A 21867-nucleotide genomic window follows, 5' to 3' on the forward strand; every position below is an offset into this window, starting at 1 on the left:
CAAGCCACAGCCACATACATAATTTTCTAGCAATCACATTAAAAAGAATGAAAACGAACAGGTGAAATTAATGGTAATGTTTTATTTAACCTAATCTCTCCAAAATAGTATTTCAACATGTAGCCAATATAACAATAGGTCCAGAGTCTACAAAGGACAGACCATAGCTCACGAGCCAGCCCCTCATCTTACAAAATGGAGATTCTGAGCATCAGAGAGGGACAGCGACTGTTCCAGATTCACACAGCAGGTCATCGGTTTAGGTTTGCCCCAAGAAACCTCTCAACTCAACCTCCCAGGCTGCCCTGCTCGATGGCTTCTGAACATGGAGTTTCAGGCCAGCTGAGAAGTCCCCCAGAGAGAGCAAGAGAGCATTTGCCCTTGAAATCTACCCATCAGTGACTTGCTTGTGAAATTCTAAGGAACTGGTTATTGGGAGTTGCCCACAGTAAACAGACTGTTCATCCCACTTGACTCCTTAGATAAGTATCAAACCCAGCCAGCCCTGCCCTTCAGAGTCCTCCCCTGCAAAGCAGGGATAACGGGTACCTTGACTATCTCCTAGGGCAACTATGCAGATAAAATAACCTAAGCTCAGTTTCCCAACTCTTAGACCAGGCAACACTACAGGACTTCACACACTCCCTGGCTCGGACTCGCCCATCACTGGAAAACAAAACCCTATATCCTTTCCATGGCTTCTGAAGCCACGCTTCCCGACCTCTTGTCCTGTCCTACCCCCCACCCCGGGTCCAACGGCTGACCTGCCCTCCCTTTTCCAAGGCCACTCAAAGTCCAGCTCCTCAGAAAAGCCTTCATCAACCCACCTTGCAAACTAGCAGCATCCCACCCTGTGTCCCCTATGTCACTTTATTTTTCTTCTTAGCACTTACCGCCGTATGGCATAGCCTACAGGTATTTCCTTACATAGCCCCTCCTAGTGTGTCAGCTCCAGCAGAGACCTGGTCTGTCCTGGACTCTGTTGCATCTCCAGCACCTACACACACACACACAAAATAGCAACTAATATTTATTGAGCACTTACTATGTGCCAGGCACAGTGCCAAGCATTTTACAGATAGAGTATCTCCCTTACTCTGAGGGAGGTACTATTTTAACCTCATTTTACAGATGAGAGTGAGGCATAGAGAAGTTCATTAACTTGCCTGAGGTCACACAGACAGGCAGTGGTGGAGCCAGGATTCACCCCTGGGCAGTTGGGCTACAAGGGCCCATGACTCCTGACTACTGTGCTAGTTAATCAGAGTGCTCCAAAATGATGATGAGAGTATGAAAACCAAAAAAGAGGAATCAAGGGCCGGTCGAGTGGCGCGATGGTTAAGAGCTGGCTTGGGATGCCAGAGGGCCCCGGTTCGGATCCCACATATGAGGGCCAGTGACACTGCTCTCTACAGCTAAGAGCACAATGATGGTGCCAACTTGGGCCAGTGAAGCAATGTCCTCCACAACTAGACTGAAGAACAAAAGGACAGCAACTTGTCTGTTCCTAATTCCCCCAATTCCCCAGCACTGTTCCCATCCCTCAATTCCCCAATAAAAATCTTTAAAAAAAAAAAAAGAGGAATCAAAAACTTGCTCCCTCCACCCCCACCCCGCCTTAGAGAAACCACTTGCTTGCAGATGGTTAAAGAAAAGAAAAACACAGGAGGGGCTGCACCTGACCCATTTTGACTGGTTACCCCATCAGGCAGGTGGCTACCTTCAGTTACTAAATGGACCGCCTGTGTGGTATTGTGATTTATTACAGGCACACCTTGTTTTACAGCGCTTTGCTTTATGGTGCTTCACAGATGTTGCATTTTTTACAAATTGAAATCAAGACCCTCCGCCAGCAAAAAGGTGACAGCTTGCTTTATCGTGGTGGTCTGGAACCAAACCCACAATATCCCTGCAGTATGCCTGTAATATCAAATATATGTCTGGTCTTCTTCCTCTGTTCCTCGCTCACAGCTCCTAAAACGCTTGGAATTTCCTAAGTGATAAGAGCACTGGGAGCAACTTTTGTTCTCCCAACTTGTGTCCTCATATTCTGAGATAGCTCCAGAGCCTTACAGGTGAAGCCAGTGTCTGTTAGTCATAGGAAACCCCTTTCAACCACACCTGAGTTTATGTTAATGGGTGACTTTGAAAGCCCCTCCCCCGACATTTGGGTTGGGGAGAGGGGCTGGAGGTTGAATCAATCACCAATGACCAACGATTTGATCAATCATGCTTATGCAATGAAGCCTCAAAACACCCCAAAAGAACGTGGTTCAGAGAGCTTCCAGGTCGCTGAATACATGGAGGTGCTGGGAGGGTGGTGCACCCAGAGAGAGCATGGACCCTCCGGCCCCTTCCCATGTAAACCTTGCCCTGTGCATCACTTCCATCCTGCTGTGTCTGAGTTATATTCTTTGCAATAAACTGGTAATCTAATAAGTAAACTGTTTTTCCTGAGTTCTGTGAGCCGCCCTAGCAAATTCATCTAACCCAAGAAGGGGGTCATGGGAACCTCTGATCTGTAGACAATGGCTCAGAACCACAGGTGACAACCTGGACTTGTGATTGGCATCTGAAGTGGAGACCGTCTTGTGGGTCAATAGTGTCAGAACTAAGTTAAGTTGTAGGACACCCAGCTGGTGTCACAGAATTGTTTGGTGTGGGGAAAGAACCCCCACATTTGGTAACCAGAAAGTGTCCAAAGTAGACGATTGAGAGCAGAGGACACACAGGAAGAGTTTTCCTTTACACCCCGTCACACCAAATTGCCCATTATTACCCCCATTGTATAGATGGGGAAACACACCAGGGGGTTTTGGGACAAGAGAGGGAGTGGTGGCAGCAGAGCCTGGCAAGGGGGTGGTTACAGGCAGAAGCCACTGGAAAGGGTGTGGGGAGGAGGAGATACACCACCCAACACTCTCCTTCCATCCCCCGGTCTCCTGCTAGTGCCTTCCCATGGGCAGCCCCTGCTGGAAGGCCCAGGGCAGGGTCTGGGCATGTGGTCTGCAGAGGGCAGCCTCCCAGGGTACAGAGCTGGGTGGAGAGAGGAACTGGAGGGATGTGCGCAGAACAAGCAGCACATTGCTTGTGTCTTGGCTTCCCCTCTGCCCTTCCCTAACCAGCCCCCAATGTAGCCGGATCAAGGGGGCTTCGGGACAGATCACCCCACCTCCTGGTAACGAGATGGCATGAGAGCCAAGGACGAGATTAACAACCCTCAAGCCCCACTCCCAACCCACTCTGCCCTCAGCACCTGAAAACATCTTTCCAAAAGACAGATCTGGCCATGTCTCCACCTGTTGCAACTTTTCAGTGAGTCCCTTTTCCCAGCCCTGACCTTAACAGGACAGCAGAAACCCTTTGGACCTGGCCGCGTTCAAAGGCCAGGCGCAACCGGGCCCCTCCCTCGGTTCTGCAGACCTTTGCTCCAATCATCCCTCCAGGCCCTCCCGGGACCTCCTGATCCTCCATGACCACATCGTCTTCTTCATCACCGTGTGCTCTTAGCTGTTTGTCTGTTTTCTCACTGCTTCTCTTCCCACCCACTTTATTTCAGTAGCTGCTGCATCTCAGCACCAAAGCAATGCCCGACGTGAAGGAAGCACCATAAATACTTGTCCCTTCAAATGCAGGATACATTTGTTGTACCTAAAGCCGTGAAGCTGGAAGGGACCAGCAAGGGAGTGAGGAGGAGGTGAAGAGAGGCATCAATGACTGAGATGAGACGAACCAGTGAAAGAGGCAGGAGCCTCTGAGATGGCAGGAGATCGGGGGAATGTGGGCTCCCGGAGCCAGGTGAGGGGCTGGTCACTCAGGCCCAGTGCTGCCCACGGAGGAAGTGAAAGGAGGCCTGAGATCCACCATTGAATTTAGAAGCAGGACCGGCAGCGGCGACCCGGACAATAGGAATTTTAGCGGAGAGTTGGACGCAGCCTTACTGGAGTGAGCTCAAGAGAAAGGGAAAGAAGATAAATTGGAGACAGTAAATATTGATAGACCATATTTTCTAAGGGCTTTTGCTGTTAATGATAGCTGGGAAATCTGACAGTAACTGGGGAGAGAGTTGTTGTCAAGAGGGTTTTGTTGTTCTTGCAGTGAAACACACATAACGTAAAATTTACTGTCTTCACCATTCCTAAGGGTACAGTTCAGTGGCTTTAAGTACAGTCACATTGTCGTGCCACCATCACCATCATCCATCTCCCTCTTTCATCTTACAAAACTGAAAATGCTGTACCCGATAAACACTAACTCCCCATTCCACTCCCCCGGCCCCCAGCCCCTGGCAACCACCGTTCTTCTTTCTGTCGCTATGAATTTGACGACTCTCAGTACCTCATATAAGTGAAATCACACAATATTTGTCTTTTTGTGATCGGCTTCTTTCACTCAGGATAATGCCTTCATCATTCATCCTTATTGTAGCATCATTCATCCTTATTTTTTAGGGCTAATGCTCCATTGCATGAATATACCATTGCTTGTCTATCCATTACATCCATCAATGGACACTTGGTTTGCTTCCACTTTTTGGCTATTGTGAATAATGTTGCAGTGAGCACTGATTGCATCTCTGGTTTCAGTTCTTTGGGGTACATACCCAGAAGTGGAGTTGCTGAATCATATGGTGACCCTGTTTAATTTTTTAAGAAGCTGCCATACTATTGGGTTGTCGGAAAAGTCATGACACATTTTTGCAACAAAAACATAGAAAAAATACATTATGACTTTTCAGACAACCCAATATATTCCATAGCAGCTGCACCATTTTATATTCCCATCAACAGTGCACAAAGGTTCTGATTTCTCCACGTCTTCACCAACACTTTTTTTTTATATAGTAGCCATTCTAATGTGTATGTGGTGGTATGTTGCTTTTCTTTTTTTTTTAAGATTTAATTGGGGAATCGGGGAAGGGGAACAGAGCTGGGGAATTGGGGGAAGGGGAACAGACAAGTTGCTGTCCTTTTGTTCTTCAGTCTAGTTGTGGAGGACGTCGCTTCACTGGCCCATGTTGGTATTATCATTGCGCTCTTCCCGGGTGAGGCAGATTGGTTGCCGGCCACTGGCTGGCCGCTCGCGGCAGCTCTTGGCAGTTCACGCAGGCTGCCAGCCACTCACAGTAGCTTAGGGGAGCCTACTGCAGCTCCACTGCAGCCTGTGCTGTCACTGGCGACTCACTGCAGCCCAGCTCCAGGTCGAGCTGTTGTTCACCATCTTAGCTGTAGAGGGCGCAGCATCACTAGCCCTCGTGTGGGATCCAAACCGGGGCCCTGCTGCTCAGAGCTCGCACTCCCAAGCCAACTCTTAACTGAAGCGCCACTCGGCCGGGCCGGTATGCTGCTCTTTAAATGAGGAAACCATTAGTACATTTGCGTGCAGACAGGAAAGATCCAGGAGACGGGGAAGCTGATGCGAACAGGGAGAGAGGAGAGCTGCCTGAGCAATGTCCTTGAGATGAGGTGGCGGGACGCTATGTTCCTGTGCAGGGAGGACGGTGCCTCTAGCCAGCAGCCTGAGCGTTTATCCATAGTCACAGGGGAGAGGGCTGAGGACCTGGGCACAGGGGTAGGCAGGAGGGGACATGTGGGGGAGACTCCTGAGGAGGTTCTCTCGTGTTTATCTTCTCCATGAAACAGGCCGCCAGGTAACCAGTGGAAGGTAAGGGTGGGGTGAGGTCAGAGGCGGGAGGAGCAAAGAGAGGGTGTGAAACAGTCTACCTGGGAGTGTGGCAGAGTGTGCAGATGGTGGGGCTGGCAGGCTGGATAATGGCCCCCACAAAGACACCCACATTCTAGTCCCTGAAATCTCTGATCATGCTACCTGGCAGGGTCTAGAGATGGGGAGACTATGCTGCATTACCTGGGTGGGCCCCGTGTAATCACACATGTCCTCATTGGGATGCAGAGGGAGATTTGGCTATGGAAGATACTACACGGCTGGCTATAAAGATGGAGGAAAGGGCCACAAGTCAAGGAGTGAAGATGCTTCCAGAAGCTGAAGGCAAGGAAATAGATTACCCCCCAGGGCCTCCAGAAACAGGCTCTCTTCTAGAGCCTAGTGGCCCTGGCAACACCTTGATTTTAGACTTCTGATCTCCAGAACTATGAGAATAAAGAATAAATTTGTGTTGTTTTAAGGCACTATTTGCAGCAATAGGAAACTAATATAGCAGCAAGGGTGGATGGGGACATACTGCCGGGTGGCACCAAGGACCATCCTCCGATTAGTGTTTCATGATCATGAAATTAAAGCGAGGCCAGCCAGCACGGTTGACTGGCCCATACAGGTGCACGGGAGCACAGGTATAGGTGCGGCATGCACAGAGAGTTGGATTTAACCAGAGTGAGAACAATAAAGCAGGAGGAAGACCAGGGAACTGAGGATGCATGCAAGGGGTAAAATGATTGGCCTTGGTCTTTACACCAGATAAGACAGGAGAGGATAAGGGACAGAGGGGTCCTAGTGAGGGAGAAAGACAGAAATAGTGGTCGGGTGAGGGAGAGTGGAAAGCTTGAAAGTGAGATTATGCATGTGGTTATCAGTTACGATATGTCTAGAGTAGGGGGTCAGCAAACTACAGACCACAGGCCAAATCCACCTGCTGCACATTGGCACAAAGTTTTATGGGAATACATCGTCATACCTGTGGTATAATAAGAAATATATCTGGTCTTTCTCCCCAGTTCTTGACACGGAGCTCCTAAAAACCTTGGCATTGCCTGAGTGATGAGAGTGTCTTCTGTCATTCACAAGGAGCCCCTTTGCAGCATGCCTGTTTATGCTAATGAGGTGACTCAGAATGGGGCCGGTCACCAGAAAGATGAAGTGATGAGAAGGCAGGAGTTTTCCACCCGACCTGAGGACCTCTGAGAAGAGGAGGGAGCTGCAGATAAGGCTCCATAAAAGCTCAAACAAATTGAAATTTGATGAGCTTCCTGGCTGGGACACAAGCCAGCAGGGTGGTACATCCCCATTCCCCGGGGACAGAAGCTCCCGCACTCAGGACCCTTGCGGACCTGGCCCTGTGTGCCTCTGCAGCTGGCTGTTCGTCTGTATCCTTTATCACATCCTTTATAACAAACCAATAATGTAAGTAAACATTCCCCTGAGCTTTGTGAGCAGTTCTAACGCATGCATCAATTGCCAGGAGGAGCTCATGGAACCTCGGATGTATAGCCGATGCGACAAAGGCACAGGTGACATCCTGGACTTGTGGTTGGTGTCAGAAGTGGGAGCAGTCTTGTGGGACTGAGCCCCTAACCTATGGGATCTGACACCATCTTCAGGTAGTGTCAGAGTCGAGTTCAGTGTGTAGCACACTTTGTCGGTGCCTGCTAGGGAGTTGCTCGGTGGTGTAGAAAACACCCCACCCCCTTCTTGGATGTGTTTGTGATGTATTGTTTGTGATGTATTGTGGCTGCCTTCATGCTTCAGCAGCAGAGTTGAGTAGCTGTGACAGAAGCCGTAAGACCCCCCCCTACTCTCCCCCCACCCCCACTCAAGCCTAAAGTATTTATTCTGTGGCTTTTTACAGGAAAAGTTTGCCGAGCCCTGGTCAAAGGTGAGTGGCTGAGATGGGCTAGAGGGCAGGGCTATGGGGAGAAGAGTACAGGAAATCACCAACAATGAAAATCGTTGTGCTGGGGTAGTGAGTGACTCTTGGAAGGAGGGTGAGTGACCCAGGGGCTGGCTGAGGGAATTCAAGGGCCAGGGGTCTCTCTCCGTTCTAGGCTTTTACATGAACTCCCCTTGCATGCAACTTCCTCTCTACCCTTTATTCTGGAAATCGGCTATGCCTCAGGAACAGGTCAGAGATCACTTCCAGAGCCCTCCCCAACCCCCTGACTGTGCCTGGGGCCCTCCTCTGTGCCTCTTCCTGCCCCTGCTCGTCTGAGCACCCAGTGAGGGGTCTCACAGGCCCAGACTGGGGCCTCCTGGAGGCCAGTGTCTTGCTCCCCTGGGTGCTGGGCTGTTATGTGAAAAAGCAGGTATGCAGAGACTCCACCTTGACCCCAAGAGCAGACTAAGGAGACCAACCCGACAGGGCATGTGATGAGGGCCTAGCTGGAGGCCAGCTGGGTGCTTCTGGACAGGAAGCTGCCATCTTACTGTTCACAGGCCTAATGGAGAAGGCAGGTTTTCAGCAAAGGGCCGTTGTCATGGGGGTGCTTCTGGGGCCAGTCAGAACATGGACTTGTCAGACTCCAGTGGCCATGACCCCATCTCCCCCTATACATCGGTGGTAGGCAAGCAGGACCACGGACAAGCCCCAGCTCAGACCTGAAGCCAGAGCCAGGGGTCAATGTGTAAAACAAACGAAAGGTTTATTTACAAGCAGGAATGCTGCCTAGTATACAGTGCAAACTCTCATCGTCTTGGGATCAACACAAGCCGGGAACTGAGGCTACATCCAGAAAGGGTCTCCTTTTAATTCATCACCTCCCTGCTCTGCTGGGGTGATGGCAAAGAGTCCTAGAAGTCCTCCCAGGACTGACCACCAGGGGGCAGGTGTGCTCCATGACAGTGCAGGATCCAATGTGGGTGGAGACCCTGGCCAGTCCGGGCAGTAAGACATCTTGATTTCCTGGATGGACAGCCTTTCTTGTCTCCATGGTAACGGCTGGACTCGCCCACTCTCTAAAAAGTTCAGCTGCCAAGTTCAAGTCCAGTGGAATTTTTCAACAAGGGATCCCAGTACCACAGATCCAAATGGCTTCTCAAGGAGACCCCGTCCCCTTCCTTCCAGAATCTGGTCAAGGCCACACTTGCCCACCATCTGCAGGGTGTGGACAAGTGTGTTTGGGGGCACTGGGCTAACTCTTTAAAAGGTAAGAACTCCTTAGCAAAACTGTTGACTTCAGGAAGGCCATTCAACCCGACGACATTGGCTGCGCAGACCCACAGTACACGACACAGACACACAGACACAGATACACAGACACAGACTGGCTCTCAGCACCTCACATCCACTTGGGATCGCGACAGGCACAGTACCAATGTGTCCCCACAGCTCCCCTGGGGCCTGGGACTCCAGGAACAGCAGGAGGGGGTTCAGGGGGAAACAGGAACACCCCCTCGAGAGGCAAAGGAGGAAGGTGCAGGCTGAGGTAGGAGGAGAGAGATGGCTGCAGGGCCTCGGTCATCTCCAGTTCCTGAAATTCCCTGATAGGAAAAGGTGTGGCCTTGGAGCCCCACGCCCGGGAGGGAGAGGGTGGGGGCCTGGGGCTGTGAGTAAACTGGAGTGAAGGTCCAAGGCAGAGGAGGCAAGCTGACTTTGATTTGTTGTGTTGTTGGCTTGTTTGCGTCCGTGGTGCTTGGCTTGTTTGCTTCTATGGTGCTTACTTTTTATTTATTTATTTTTTTATTGTCACATATTAAAATTAAAAGATTTCCTGTTAGAGGTTTGCCATCGTGCCCAAGCCAGGGCACTCCTTCAGGTTGGCTGCCTGGGCCCTCTGGGTGTCCGATTTCCACACCCTTGTACCAGAGGTGGCGCTAGCAAGAATGGACTTGGAGGTGGTGCTTTCCAAGGATCCTTAGCTAACCCGGGGGACCGCCACCCCCTATAGGGGTTGTCACCTCCTCCCTGCACAGAGCCATCTGACTGACCTTGGACAGCCCCAGACCCTCACTGAAACCGTCCTGCAGTCTCAGCTTTCAGGCTAAAGCACAGCCCTTTCTCCACTGCCTCTTCTCCGTGGATGACTCACACAGTGTCCCTCTTCCCCAGCAGCCCCTCTGGAATGCAGGATGCTGGGGGTTCCCAGGAAGCCAGAGCCGGTAGAGCCCAGGGATCAAAACAACAAGGGCTTCAGAAGCCAAGTTCATAGGACCAGCTGGGGGTGCAATTTGGAGAGGCAGGGGCCGGCCCCAGGCTGCCCAGCACATCCAGCCAGCCTTGCGAGAAGGACGCACACGGTGACGGGAGAGGGTCTCCATGACTCTCCCTGCATTGTCTTTTTGCCTGTAGGTAAGAGGGAGACTGAGGCTGTGGAGGCCACGAAAGGAATTTGGCCCAGAAAGAACCAGAGTGCTGGGCGCTAGGGGCCAAGAAGGCCCAAGGGTCAGCCCACCTCGGCTGTGATGCGGCCCACGCCAGCCTGGTTAACTGGACTTCATCCCGGCATCGGGTACTCCGAGGGGCAGGGGCTTGTCCTCTGGGCTCTGCAGCAGAGTCTCTGGGGCCCCTGGCTGGGACCAGAAAGGGCACTCCTCCTTGGAGAAAGGGACCTGTTCATCCTTCAGGGAGCCTGAGGAGCTGGCATCTGTGTCCCCCATCATGGAGCTGGCCTGGGAGGGGCACTGAGAGCCATGGTCGGAGATGCTGCAAACATTCACGATGCAGGTGACGTTGACCTGGGTCCTTTGGCCGCCAGGAGGAGACTCTGCACAAGATGAGAGAGGGCGGTCAGTCAGGGGTCCTGGAGTGGGGAGGTCTTCACAGCCCATCTCCTGCCCCAAAAGGTAGGTTAAAACATGTGGGAAAGAGCATAGAGCCAAGAGTCAAGAGGTCCCGGCTCCAGCCCAGCTCTGCTAGGTGACTTTGGGCAAGTCGCTTAATCTTTGTGTGCCTCAGTTTCTTTATCTGCCAAGTAAGAATCCCAGCCCAGCTCAGCCCATAGATAGGAGGGACCAATAACATCAAGCAGGCGAAGGTGTTCCAAGAACAAACCGTACAAACATACTCCCCACAGAGAATCAGAGAAGTGAGCAGGGACAGGAAGTACACGTTACAGAATACTGGTCAAGCAAAGAAAATGAGTCACTTTCCCATAACTGCTGGAAACCATCAGCAGTCCTGGCCACACCAACTGTGAAAAGCTGAGAGCCCTGTCACTGGCCCACTACCTGTATCTGCCAAAGAATCAATCAACATCAAAGGGCTTGGAATTGCTCCTTTATGGAGATTAAGCATTGACCCTGAACTTGTCTTCATTTACAGCAAATCTTTTTCCTTTGTGTAATGCTGCCTCTAAGATTTCATAAATCTGAGGTTCCAGCATGGGGAGGGGAGGTAGTTTGTCCTCATCACTGAGCCTGGGATGTCTGGAGCTCTGCAGCCTGACAATCCTGGGTTTGAAGCCCGGCTCCGCCCCAGTGAACTTGGTCAAGTCACTTAACCTATTGGAGCTTCCGTCTGTTCAGCTATAAAATGGGTATAATGACCCTGACCATCTCTTGCAGGCAAGGGCGATTGTCTTGCCCATTGCCATATCTCCAGAGCCTGCGTGGCTCCTGGAGACCGAGTGACATTCTCAATGAAGCCGGGGTTGAACAACGGCCCTGTATATCCATCCACCTGTTCTGCACCTCAACCTGATTCCACCCCCATCTCCCACCCAACCTGCTCCTTATTTCAGCTCACATTGCCACCATCCACCCAGCTGTCAGGCCCACCCAAAACTTTGAACTCTCACACCCCACATCCAATCCATCAATAATCTTTGCCTGATCCACCTTTAAAAGATACTTCGAGTTCACTGCCGCCTGCTATCTCCCATGCAAAGCTCCATCCACCGCGACCTGGACCAGTGTGAACAGCCTCCACCTGTCTCCTGGCTTCTATTCCACCCCTCTTGCTGTCTGTTCTCCACCAGCAGCCAGAGCCAGCCCTTTAAAACTTGGCAGATCACTTCCGAGGCTATTCAAATCACCACAGTCCTCACCACGGCCTATGAGGCCCTGCAGGACCTGCTGCCTGCCTTCTGCCACCCCATTTCCTGCTGCTCTGAGTTTCTGCAACTAGTTTCTTAACTAGTTGGTGAGGCACCAAATGACGGATAAGCCAGGAGGTGAATGTAAGGGGCTGGGTGCACAAAAGCCCCCCAAAAAGTGATAGCTGCTGCTGCTGATACTGTGGGGACTTACGAGTGCCCAAACGGATGTGGCTGTTTATTTTCCAGTCCTCTCCTCAGCCCTGCTGCCCCGATTCCAGGGGGACTGAGAGGAGGTTGAAGCAGCGAACTGCTCTACTCAGAACAGCCCCAAACAGGCCAGGCGGAGGGAGGGCTTAAACCATGGGGCCGGAAGGAAACTTCCACCCTGAGCCACCACGGCGCCCAAATGTCACCCAGAGTCACCATGGCCTTTGCACATTGTGAATGAGACATTGCGGGGGTGGACAGGGGGACCACAACGGGGCACAGCATGGGGTTTACCTGTTCCCACAGTGGAGAGAGGTGTTGGGGTGGGAGGGAGAAAAGGGGAGCGCAGAAGGCAGAGAGGCAAGTGGGGTATGGATAGGGAAGGGGCAGAGGTAGAGGGGTGGGCAGGCATGGTCAGGAGGCCCTGCCAAGGCCAAAAAGAAAACCACACCAGAACAGCTGTGGAAGATGCGTCGATAAGAATCGAAAAGATGAATCCATAAGTTGGACAAACACCAAGAGTTCATATTTGGAGCTCATTCATTCATTCGACAGACACTTCAGGCACTGACTCAACCTGTCCCTCGGGGAGTTCTCTGGCTGAGGTGGGGGAACTGACAAGACATCACACTGAAGAGGGCGGAGGGCCATGATGGGGAAACATAAGTGGGGCACCTCGACCACATGGGTAGCCAGGGGAGGAAGCAACCCCGGAGTCAGGTGACAGGCAGGAAAGGGTGCTGCAGCCCTGCCAAGGAGACAGCATCTCCAAGTAAGGAAACTGAGGCTCGGCAGGGCTAAGGAACCAGCTCAGGTTCTCTCAGAATCAGAGCAGCTAGGAGCGCATCTAAGAATGGCCCAAGTGCATGGTCCTTCCTTGACCTCCAACCAGCCAGCACTGCCACTCGAGAGGGAGAGATGCCAGTAAGCCGACTTGACCTCCAGGCTTTCTGAGGGACCCCTGCAGGGGCCCCCGCCTGTGTGGGCACTGGAGATGCCAACCAGGGTGACACCTGTCACCATCCATCCAGGACAAAATGCAGATGCGTAAAGGCAGCAAGGGCTTCACCAGACCCTACGCCCTGAGGTCCCTGGGGCCTCGGGCCCAAAGGGGCCGGGCAATAAGCCACCGTGGGGCCCAGGGGCAACTTCTGGCTCTTCAATTACTAACTATGTGCCCTTAAACAAACTGTTTAACCTCTCTGGGCCTCAGTGTCCTCATCTGTAAAATATAATCAATATTATTATAATAATATTATATTATAAATATACATAAATATTATATAATTATAATACAATATTATACAATAATTATATAATACTATAACATTAATATGTAATACTATTATGATATGTATTATAATATACAGGAAAACTCCTTGCCTAGATATTGGGGACTCGAAGGACAAGATGGGATTAACTCGAAGGAAGGGGGTATTGCTGGGGAAAGACCCCACACAGGCAAAGGTGGAAGGGACGTGGTGGGTTCAGGGAACTGAAAGAAGCTTGAGGCTCAGTGTTGCACCTGAGGACAGCAGGGAGGCAAGGCTGGAGGGCGAGTCAAGGCCAGTCATGCAGGGCTTCGAAGGCCCTGGAAGGACCTCAGGCCTCAGCCTGCAGGGGAGGCCCAGGAGGAGATGGCTCAGACAGAAATCCGGAAGAAACACGAAGGGGAGATGAAGCCAGGTGAAGCCGCCTCTTACCTGGGCTCCTGGAGCTTGCCTGGGCCTCCCCAGACCCACTGGCCTTCCCTGTGCCTGGTGCCTGCGGCTGGTCCCTGCTGGGCGCCCTCTTGTTTTCAGTGCTGGCTGAGCTCTCCAGGGAGCTGCTGCTGGAGCTTGGCGCCGTGGTCAGCAGGTGCTGCTGCTCGGAGCCCGGAGCACCCCGGGCCGTATCAGCAGGCAGGTGAGACTGGATGGGGAAGAGAGGAGGGACAGTGGTCGTGCCATCAGCCAGTTCCTCTTCCTTTCTCCTCTCACCACCATCTGCACCCCCTGCCATGAGCACTTCACAGTTTACATGGCATTTCTGCCCACACCCACACGTTCTTTCCACTCACAGTGCTTTCAGGACATGTGGTTTCTGTGGTTAGCATCTGGCTGCCCTACTGGAGTGTGAGCCCTTTGCAGGACGGGTTCAGGTAGCCCTGTTTACCAAACAGTCTTAGAGGTAGGGCAGGATTTTCATCCTCTTTTTGCATAAGGAAATAGAGGCCCAGAGAAGGAGAGTGACTCTCCTAAGGTCACCCCACCAGCACAGGGTGATGTGGCCCCGCCTAGCAGCCAAGACCATGGACTCTGGAGCAAATCATGATTCCACCACTCACTAGCTGTGTGACCTTAGACAAATTACTTAACCTCTCTGTGCCTCCATGTTTCTCATCTGTAAAGGAAGACTCACAAACCTACTTCTTGTGAAGATCAAATGGCTGAATATTTGTAAAGTGCTCAGAACAATGCTTGTTAATAGTAACCTCCATCCAAGGAGTAGACAAACTACTACCGCGGTCCCAGTCTGTCCTGCCCCTGTTTTTGGACAGGCTGTGAGCTAAGAATAGTTTGTACATTTTTTAAACGGTTGAAAAAAAAATGTAAAGGCTAATATTTCACGCCACGTGAAATTCAAAATGTAATGTTTATGTATTACAGTTTTATTGGAATCTAGCCACTCCCATCTGTTTGCATACTGTCTGGGCTGCTTTTCCCCACCACAATGGCAGGTTTGAGTAGCTATGACAGAGACCTATGATCCAAAAGCCGGCAGTATTGACTGCCTGGCCCTTTGCAGAAAAAGTTTGCTAGTCTTTGCGTTCGATCAATCAATCCAGTGCAGAGAGCCCTTTTTGTTAGGACCCTCGGCCATGCTGCCGCAGCAACCCTCTCCAGATGCCACTCTTCAGGCTGCTCTCTGACTTCTCCTAATGTCTTTTTCTCATAGAACATAAATAATAACAACAACAATCATCATACTAAAATATTAGCTGACATTCGAGTGCTATCCGATGCCAAATGCTGTGCTGACGTTCTTCCAAGGCACTATCTATATTGACTTCCAACAGCCCAGTGTTGCCCTCACTTTGCAGATATGGAAACCGAGGCCCAGAGAGGTTGACTTACTTGGCCAAGGTCACACAGCTAGGACATGGTACAGCTGGGCTGTAACCCATGATGCCTTTCCTGGGTGTCTGGAGTTTCAAGGAGGCTCAAGATAGGTACCCGTTTCCAGACACCCATGCTGGGGAGCACCTAGAAATCCCACTCTGAGGGTGTCGCCTGCCTACACTAACTAAACAGGCACACCAGCCCTTTCCTTGGGGTTTCGATTGATCTTTGGATCCCAGAAAGAAAGGGGACAGAAGGGACCACGTTCCCCACCACTGCCCAGGATGAGAGGGCCCAGGGTAGAATGACAACTGAGGCAAAGTGAACTGCTGGTGAGACACATCTTAGCACATTAGGGGGAGGTGAGGGTCAGAGGGTGGGGTTTGCTATGGGATGGGGGCACATTAGACCCCTCCCCAGGGAAGACTGAGACCCGATGGCCTCACTCCAGAAGGAGCTACAATTCCAGGTGTGCTCTGAGCAGCGGCAGAGTACCTGATTCCTGCCTGGACTGGCCAATTCCCACAGCCTCGGCGGCCCCCAGACCCACCCACCAGGGCTATGACTTCTCAAACATCTGAGCCCACCAGAGGGAACCTTCAATATCCTGAGGCCAGACCATCGCCTCTTAATCTGGGCTGGAAGGATCCTTTGCAAGCAGTCCCCGTGAGGCCATGGAGGCCCAGAGAGGGTGAGTCCCCACTCAGTATCACACAGCTGGTCCATGGCTGGGGCAGGACTAGCCCACATCAGTGTACCAGGGCCGCTGGCTCGCCACTGCATCCTGCCTCCCTGGTTCACCACCCCCAGCTTTGGAGGGATGGAAGGCATTTCAAGTTCACGTTGAACCTTGCCCAGGTGGTCTGACCTTGGCCACTGGACACCACTCCTAGCCAGGCTGTGAGCTTTGACGGGCGGGGGAGCGAGGGAGAAGGGGAGCACCCAAAAGTCATTCCTCACAACCCACACAAGAAGGGGCTTTTGGGGCCTGTGTCCCGCTCCTCTGGTGGCCAGGGCCAGGCAGAACAGAAACTCCCAAAGGTCACAGCCGCCTCCCTCCCCGCAAAGCAACAAGTTATAAAGTTCAGGCAGGCTCTGAGCGGCGCAGATGCACCGAGTCCCGTTCCTTGGGCTGGTACCCCAGTAAGAGGAAGTACTGGGTACTGAGGGGGGGTCCATGCTAAAAAACAAGATCTCAGCCAGGCAGCCAGTCCCTGTCACCTTCCAGCCCCTCACGGCCCAGCCCTGCCATGGGCAGAGGCAGAGCCACTGGCTGAGTTCTCCGGATTCCCACAGGGTCTGTGTCCACCTGCATGTGTGAGTGCACGTTCACGAGGCTCACACACCTCCATGTACAGGTGTGAGGGTGTGTGCAGTGTCCACACACGTGTGTCTATGTGGCGGGGATGTGTGCACATCTGTGAGACGTGTAGTGAGTGCGTGTGCTGAAGACAGGCACTCCTAGGTTTGTGTCCCAGGCCACTCTCATTAGCTGTGTGACCTTGGGAAAGTTGTTTAACTTCTCTGAGCCCAAGTGTCCTGAGCCATACCACTGGAGCAACACTCACACTGCCTGTGTCATAGCGTGATTGTGAGAATAAATAATGCTCAGGATTGTACCTGGCACACATTCGTTCCTGGCACAGCACCTCATAAATGTCCACTGTCATTATTAAATGTGAGCCCGTGCACGACTGTCTGTGGGGGCGGCTGTGGGTGAGCTCACACATGTGGATACGCTGACCTTTTCTAAACAAAGGGAAGCCACTGTCCCACCGCACTTTGGGGTTAATTCTGCATCAGGAGGGATGGGGTAGAGTTGAGTCACGCACTCTCCAGCCCAGGACCTAGGCCTGGCATTACTAGGCGGCCTCGTAGCAGGGACAGCGGAGAACCAGAGTGCGGCACAGGCTAAGCAAGGAGGCGGTGGGGGTGGGGGTGGGAGCCCGGGGACTGAAGGGCACCTGGGAAGGTGAGCAACCTCTGAGGGCAGGCCCTGAGAAGGGTCTGGGGTGCTTGGAGCAGCCTTGAATCTCTGGCCTGCAAAGCCTGTGGATTCAGATTGAGTTTCAAACCTGGGCTCTGCCATTTCTCTCCTGGTCTTATACAGGTAACAGAACCTCCCTGAGTCTGTTTCCTCATCTGTACAATGGGGGTGTACCCCATAGGGGTGTGTGAGGATGCAGGGCCACGGCACAGGCACAGAGCCCGGCACGGGACTCGGCCAGTGGTATGCGGGACCAGCTCAGACCTGTGTGTGCTTCTTCCCAGCCCCACACGCGGTAAGGTCTGGGTAGATTAAAATTGACCACAGTGGGAGTGTTTATAACACAGAACTGAGCTACCACGACAAATCAGGGCTTGGGGTTTTCTTTTTTCCTGCCCAGAGGGCCAGTTACCAGCACACCACTGACCTCTACACACAACAACCCTCAACAAGTAGTAGGTGAGTTGCTCACACTCGGTGAACAGAAAAGTCAGTGATGGGAATGGGGAAGTAGAGGCTTCTGGGCCACACCTGGGGCATCTTTACTGCACTGAGTATTGGGAAACACTGGTGGGAAAGACAACGTGGCAGCTGGGCTGCGGGGGTGGAGCCTGGAGGGCACACTTGCTCTCTGTGCACCAGGCAGCAGCTGTCGGCATCAATGAGCTGAAGACAGAAAAAGGAAGGCGTGGCATTCGCGCCCTGGGAAAAGGAGAAAGCTTGAACTCCCAAATCAATGTTCGTGTCTGCTAAAATGCTGTAGGGCAGGTCCTGAGCACTGGGCCAGGAGTCCAGAGACATAGTGCTGTGTGACCTTGGGCAAGTTACTTTCCCTCTCTGCCCCTCTTTGCTTAGCAGAAAAATCAGGACCTGAACTCAGTCCCTGGTCCCTACCAAGTCCAAAGCCCCGTGTAAACCTCAGGCACCGGGTGGCTCAGGGCTGAGCTTTTCCCTCGCACAGTGGTTCCCAACTAGGGGTGATTCTGATCTGCAGGCGGCATCTGGCAATGTCTGGAGACATTTTTGGTTGTCACTCCTGAGAGGCAGGGTGACTGGCATCTAGTGAGGAGAGGCCGGCGATATTGCTGAACAGCCTACAATGCACAGGACAGACCCCCAAAACAGAATTATCAGGCCCCAAATATCAATAGTACCTTGGCTGAAAAACCCTGCCCCGGCAAGATGGGGGATATGGAGGGAGTTCCTTGGGCTCTGTTTCCTGATCTGTAAAATTGAGTAAAAGCCTTACCCTGCCTACCAGATACAGGATTACAATAAGTCACCATGTACTGGCTTACCCCACACCCTCTCCCTTGTCCTCCTCCACTACAGAGGCTGGGAAAGCAAAGTGCCCCCTTTCCCAGCTGCCCTTGCAGCTAGGGGTCGTCACATGACACCATTCAGGCCAATAAGACAAAAGGAAAAGTCTACCGGGGACTTCTGGGAGAGCATCCGATTTCCTGATAAAAGGCACGATGGCCGTTTCCCCCTCTTCTTCCCACCTCAAATCTGAGGTCACATATGAAGTGGTGATCACCCTCCTATGACATGAAGCCACAAGCATGAGAACAAAAGCCAACACACTAAACATGGCAGAGCCTGGGGTCCTACTGTCCTCTCAGAAGGTTGCAACTGAACTATTCTATTGGGTTGTCAGAAAAGTCATGACGTATTTTTCTGCTTTTCGTGGCAAAAATGCGTCATGACTTTTCCGACAACCCAATAGCAGCCATCAACCCCTTGACCTCTTGGTATGTAAGAAAAATAAAGCCCTTTTATTTTAAATCATCGTTAAGCTTTTGGTTACTTACAGCCAAAGGTCTTCCTAATGGAGGATTGATGAAATACTATGTAAGTATTGCATGTCTAACAAAAGTCCTTCACAGACTCTATTAAAAAAAGATCAAATGGGGCCGGCCGAGTGTCTCAGTTGGTTAAGAGCACCAGCTCTGAGCAACAGGGTGGCCAGTTCGATTCCCACATGGGCCAGTGAGCTGCACCCGAGCTGAGCTGCCAACAGGTGGCAGAATGGCTCAGCTGGTGAGAGCACGTGCTCCTAACAGCAAGGTTGCCGGTTCAACTCCCGCATGGGCTGGTGGGCTATGCCCACTCGCAACTAAGATTGAACACGGCACCTTAAACTGAGCGGCCGCAAGCTGTTGACGGGCGGCCGGATGGCGACTGGACTTGGAGCTGAGCTAGCTGCGCCCTTCACAATTAAGATCGAAGGACAACAACTTGGCTGTTCCCCTTCCCTGATTCCCCAACACTGTTCCCCTTCCCCAATTCCCCAATAAAATCTTTTTTAAAAAAATCAAAGGTGGGGACCCAGGACCCAGCCCCCTAGCCTCCACCTCAACCCCAGAGATGACCCCTAAGGGCCTCTGTGGAACACCGGGGTACCCCATCACTCAGTTTGAAAACCACTGCTCCATGAGCAAGTGCCTTGTAAGCACCACAGAGATGCTGAGAACTGTTGCCAGCTGAGTGGATGCCACAACCATGCAAGCTGGGCTGAGCAGTACTGTCTCCATTTAATGGTGAGGAAACACAGCCACAAGCAGTTTCACGTCTGCCCCAAGGTCACACCACCAGTCCAAGACCACATGCTTGCCACTGATACCACTAACCCCCCTGCTGCCTGATGTGGCATTTCACATTCAGCCTCCTTTATTAGCCCATGGTGGGCTGCCTACCCCCAAGGACGGATGCTGGCTGGCCTTTCCTCAGCCTCCCGGGGCTCAGCCTCACCACCACCGGACACTGGGCAGGCCAACTTATAGAATGTGCTGCTTCCGGTGGGACAATCCGGCCCGCCGGGGAGGAGAGCAGGGGAGGGGGGGGAGGAAGGCAGAAGGGCACTCACCACCTTCACTTCTCCTTGCATGCAAAGGGGCTTCTCTGCAAAGAGGAGAGAGGGGACAAGTCAGGGAGAGTGACTTCCACAGGCCACATCTGTCCTAACTAGGATGGGGCCCAAGCGGCGGGAATAGGCCCAGCCCTGGAGGGAGCGATTACCTACCACACGAGGTACACAAAGACCCCACACCCAACCCTCCAGCTAGCCTGACATTGTGCCACTCCCCTCCACCACCCCCAACCACTTTCCAGCCTCCCCTTCTTTACTCATGCCATGCCCGCTGCTTAGCGTGCCCTTTCCTTCCTGCACACATTTTTTTTTTTTTTTACCCAGCTCACATGTCACCTGCTCCAGAATGCCCAAATACCCCAGGATTCCCAGACAAGAATCCTGGACTCCTACCCCCTTGAATAGCCCTGATGGTGTCTTGCCTTTCAGTAGATAAGTTAGTGGAAGTGCCTTCTGCCCCAGGCTTTAAGGTCCTACAGAACAGAGACTATCATATCTGGCTTTGTCTGACCCATAAGGCCGTGCCCAGTGCTGAGCTCACAGGAGGCACCCCAGCAAAGCTTCCTGAACAAGCGGATGAATGAATGGATGGATGAAGGAAAGAAGGAATGGAATCTTACTTTTCTTCTGGGTTATGATGAGACAGTTCGCCAGCCCTATTATTAGCAGTCCCAAGGCTGTCAAACCCACAATCAGTCCTAGAAAAAAAAGTGAAGCTCAAAACAGCTGCAAATAGCAAACTCAAATGTACCAGGGACTCAGCAGATTACTCAGTGACCAAAGATGGCTGGGGGGGTGGGGGGGGGTCATAGGTGAAGGGCAAGCCCAATACAGATGTCTCAAATTCAATTACCAAAAAAACAGACCCAAAACTGTGCCAAACAAAACATGTCTGTGGGCCATATTCAGCCCAAGGGCCACAGTTTGAGACCTTTGGCCTGATGTAGTCCAAACCCCAGACGGGAAGCCCAGGAGAGGACCTGGCCCAGGCCACTGTCTTCACAGCCTAATGGGTTCATCAGAACCGGCAACCAGGAGACCACCTCCACTTTGAGATAAATGCTGACCCCACACCTCCCCACCCAGGGGTTCTCCCCACCAGGTCTTGGGAGATTCTAGTCTCACTGCCACCTGCATCCCAAGACAGTCCATCCAGCCCACAGAGGGCTCTCAGTAAGTCTTAGAGATGAGAAGGGAGGGAGGGTTCGAGGGAGGGAGGGTGAACGGGCCCTCTTGTGACTTACCAATTGGAAGAGAAATGTTCCCTGTGCCGACCCCTTCAGTCGGGGGACTTGGGACCATTGGGAGCAGGACAGAGGTACTTGATGCTGTGCTAGGTCCTGGAGTTGGCTCCACGTGTTGGGATCTCGTGGACAGTAGCTGGGGCACGAGGTCTAAGTTTGGGGCCACTCTCACGGTGGGGAGCACAGATGTGCAGACCGCATCCATGCTTGCATTGCCAGGGATGGCCACCGAGCTACAGCTGGTGGAAGAGGGGGCTTGGTCAGAGGTCAAAAGAGGACAGAATGGCTCAGGGTGGCTGGGCTCACTTGTGGGGTCCAGGCCAGCGGGCAAAGGTCCCAGCAGCCAGGACGTGGAAGTGAGTACACGTGCCATGTCCTCTTTCAGTGCTGCCCCTTGCTGTCCTCACCTCACCTCTCCCCATGCTCCCCACTCAGTCTTGACTTCCAGGGAAAGGCTACTGTTTACCATGCTCTCTGTCCTGGGCCCAACCCACTGTCAGATCAACCCATCCTGGCACTGAACAGGGCTTGGCAATGCCACAACCCAAGGGAGGGAATGGGGGGATTTCAGGCACCATGGCACAGCCGCTCTATGCTCTAGACCCCACCATCACCCAGGACAGCCACTCCCTGCTCCTCACCTCACCTCACCCAAAGGACTCAGCCACTCACCGCTGGTGGGGCCTGCAAGTATCTGTGGATGATGTTGTGTCAGAGAATGTCCCTGGGTCACAGGGAGCACACCGCACATTTGATGTTGCAGTTCCTTCAAGGAAAAATGAGCGCCAGTCACCAA

At 52.5% G+C, this 21867-nt stretch overlaps 1 protein-coding gene across 1 annotated transcript in view; it reads right to left on the reverse strand.

Moving 5' to 3' along the window:
* Positions 1–8311: 8311 nt before the first annotated feature.
* Positions 8312–21867, reverse strand: part of TNFRSF1B (TNF receptor superfamily member 1B) — a 44545-nt gene continuing 30989 nt past the window's right edge. The window contains exons 4-9 of the mRNA XM_019639702.1: positions 21744–21837; positions 21072–21310; positions 20448–20525; positions 19825–19859; positions 13574–13781; positions 8312–10391 (exon numbers count right to left, since the gene is read on the reverse strand). Coding sequence (XP_019495247.1) covers positions 10111–10391; positions 13574–13781; positions 19825–19859; positions 20448–20525; positions 21072–21310; positions 21744–21837 — 935 coding nt within the window. The 3' untranslated portion in view covers positions 8312–10110. The remainder of the gene's footprint in view (positions 10392–13573; positions 13782–19824; positions 19860–20447; positions 20526–21071; positions 21311–21743; positions 21838–21867) is intronic.

This window comes from Hipposideros armiger, unplaced genomic scaffold (genome assembly GCF_001890085.2).
Source record: "Hipposideros armiger isolate ML-2016 unplaced genomic scaffold, ASM189008v1 scaffold_46, whole genome shotgun sequence".
Lineage (NCBI taxonomy): Eukaryota > Metazoa > Chordata > Mammalia > Chiroptera > Hipposideridae > Hipposideros > Hipposideros armiger.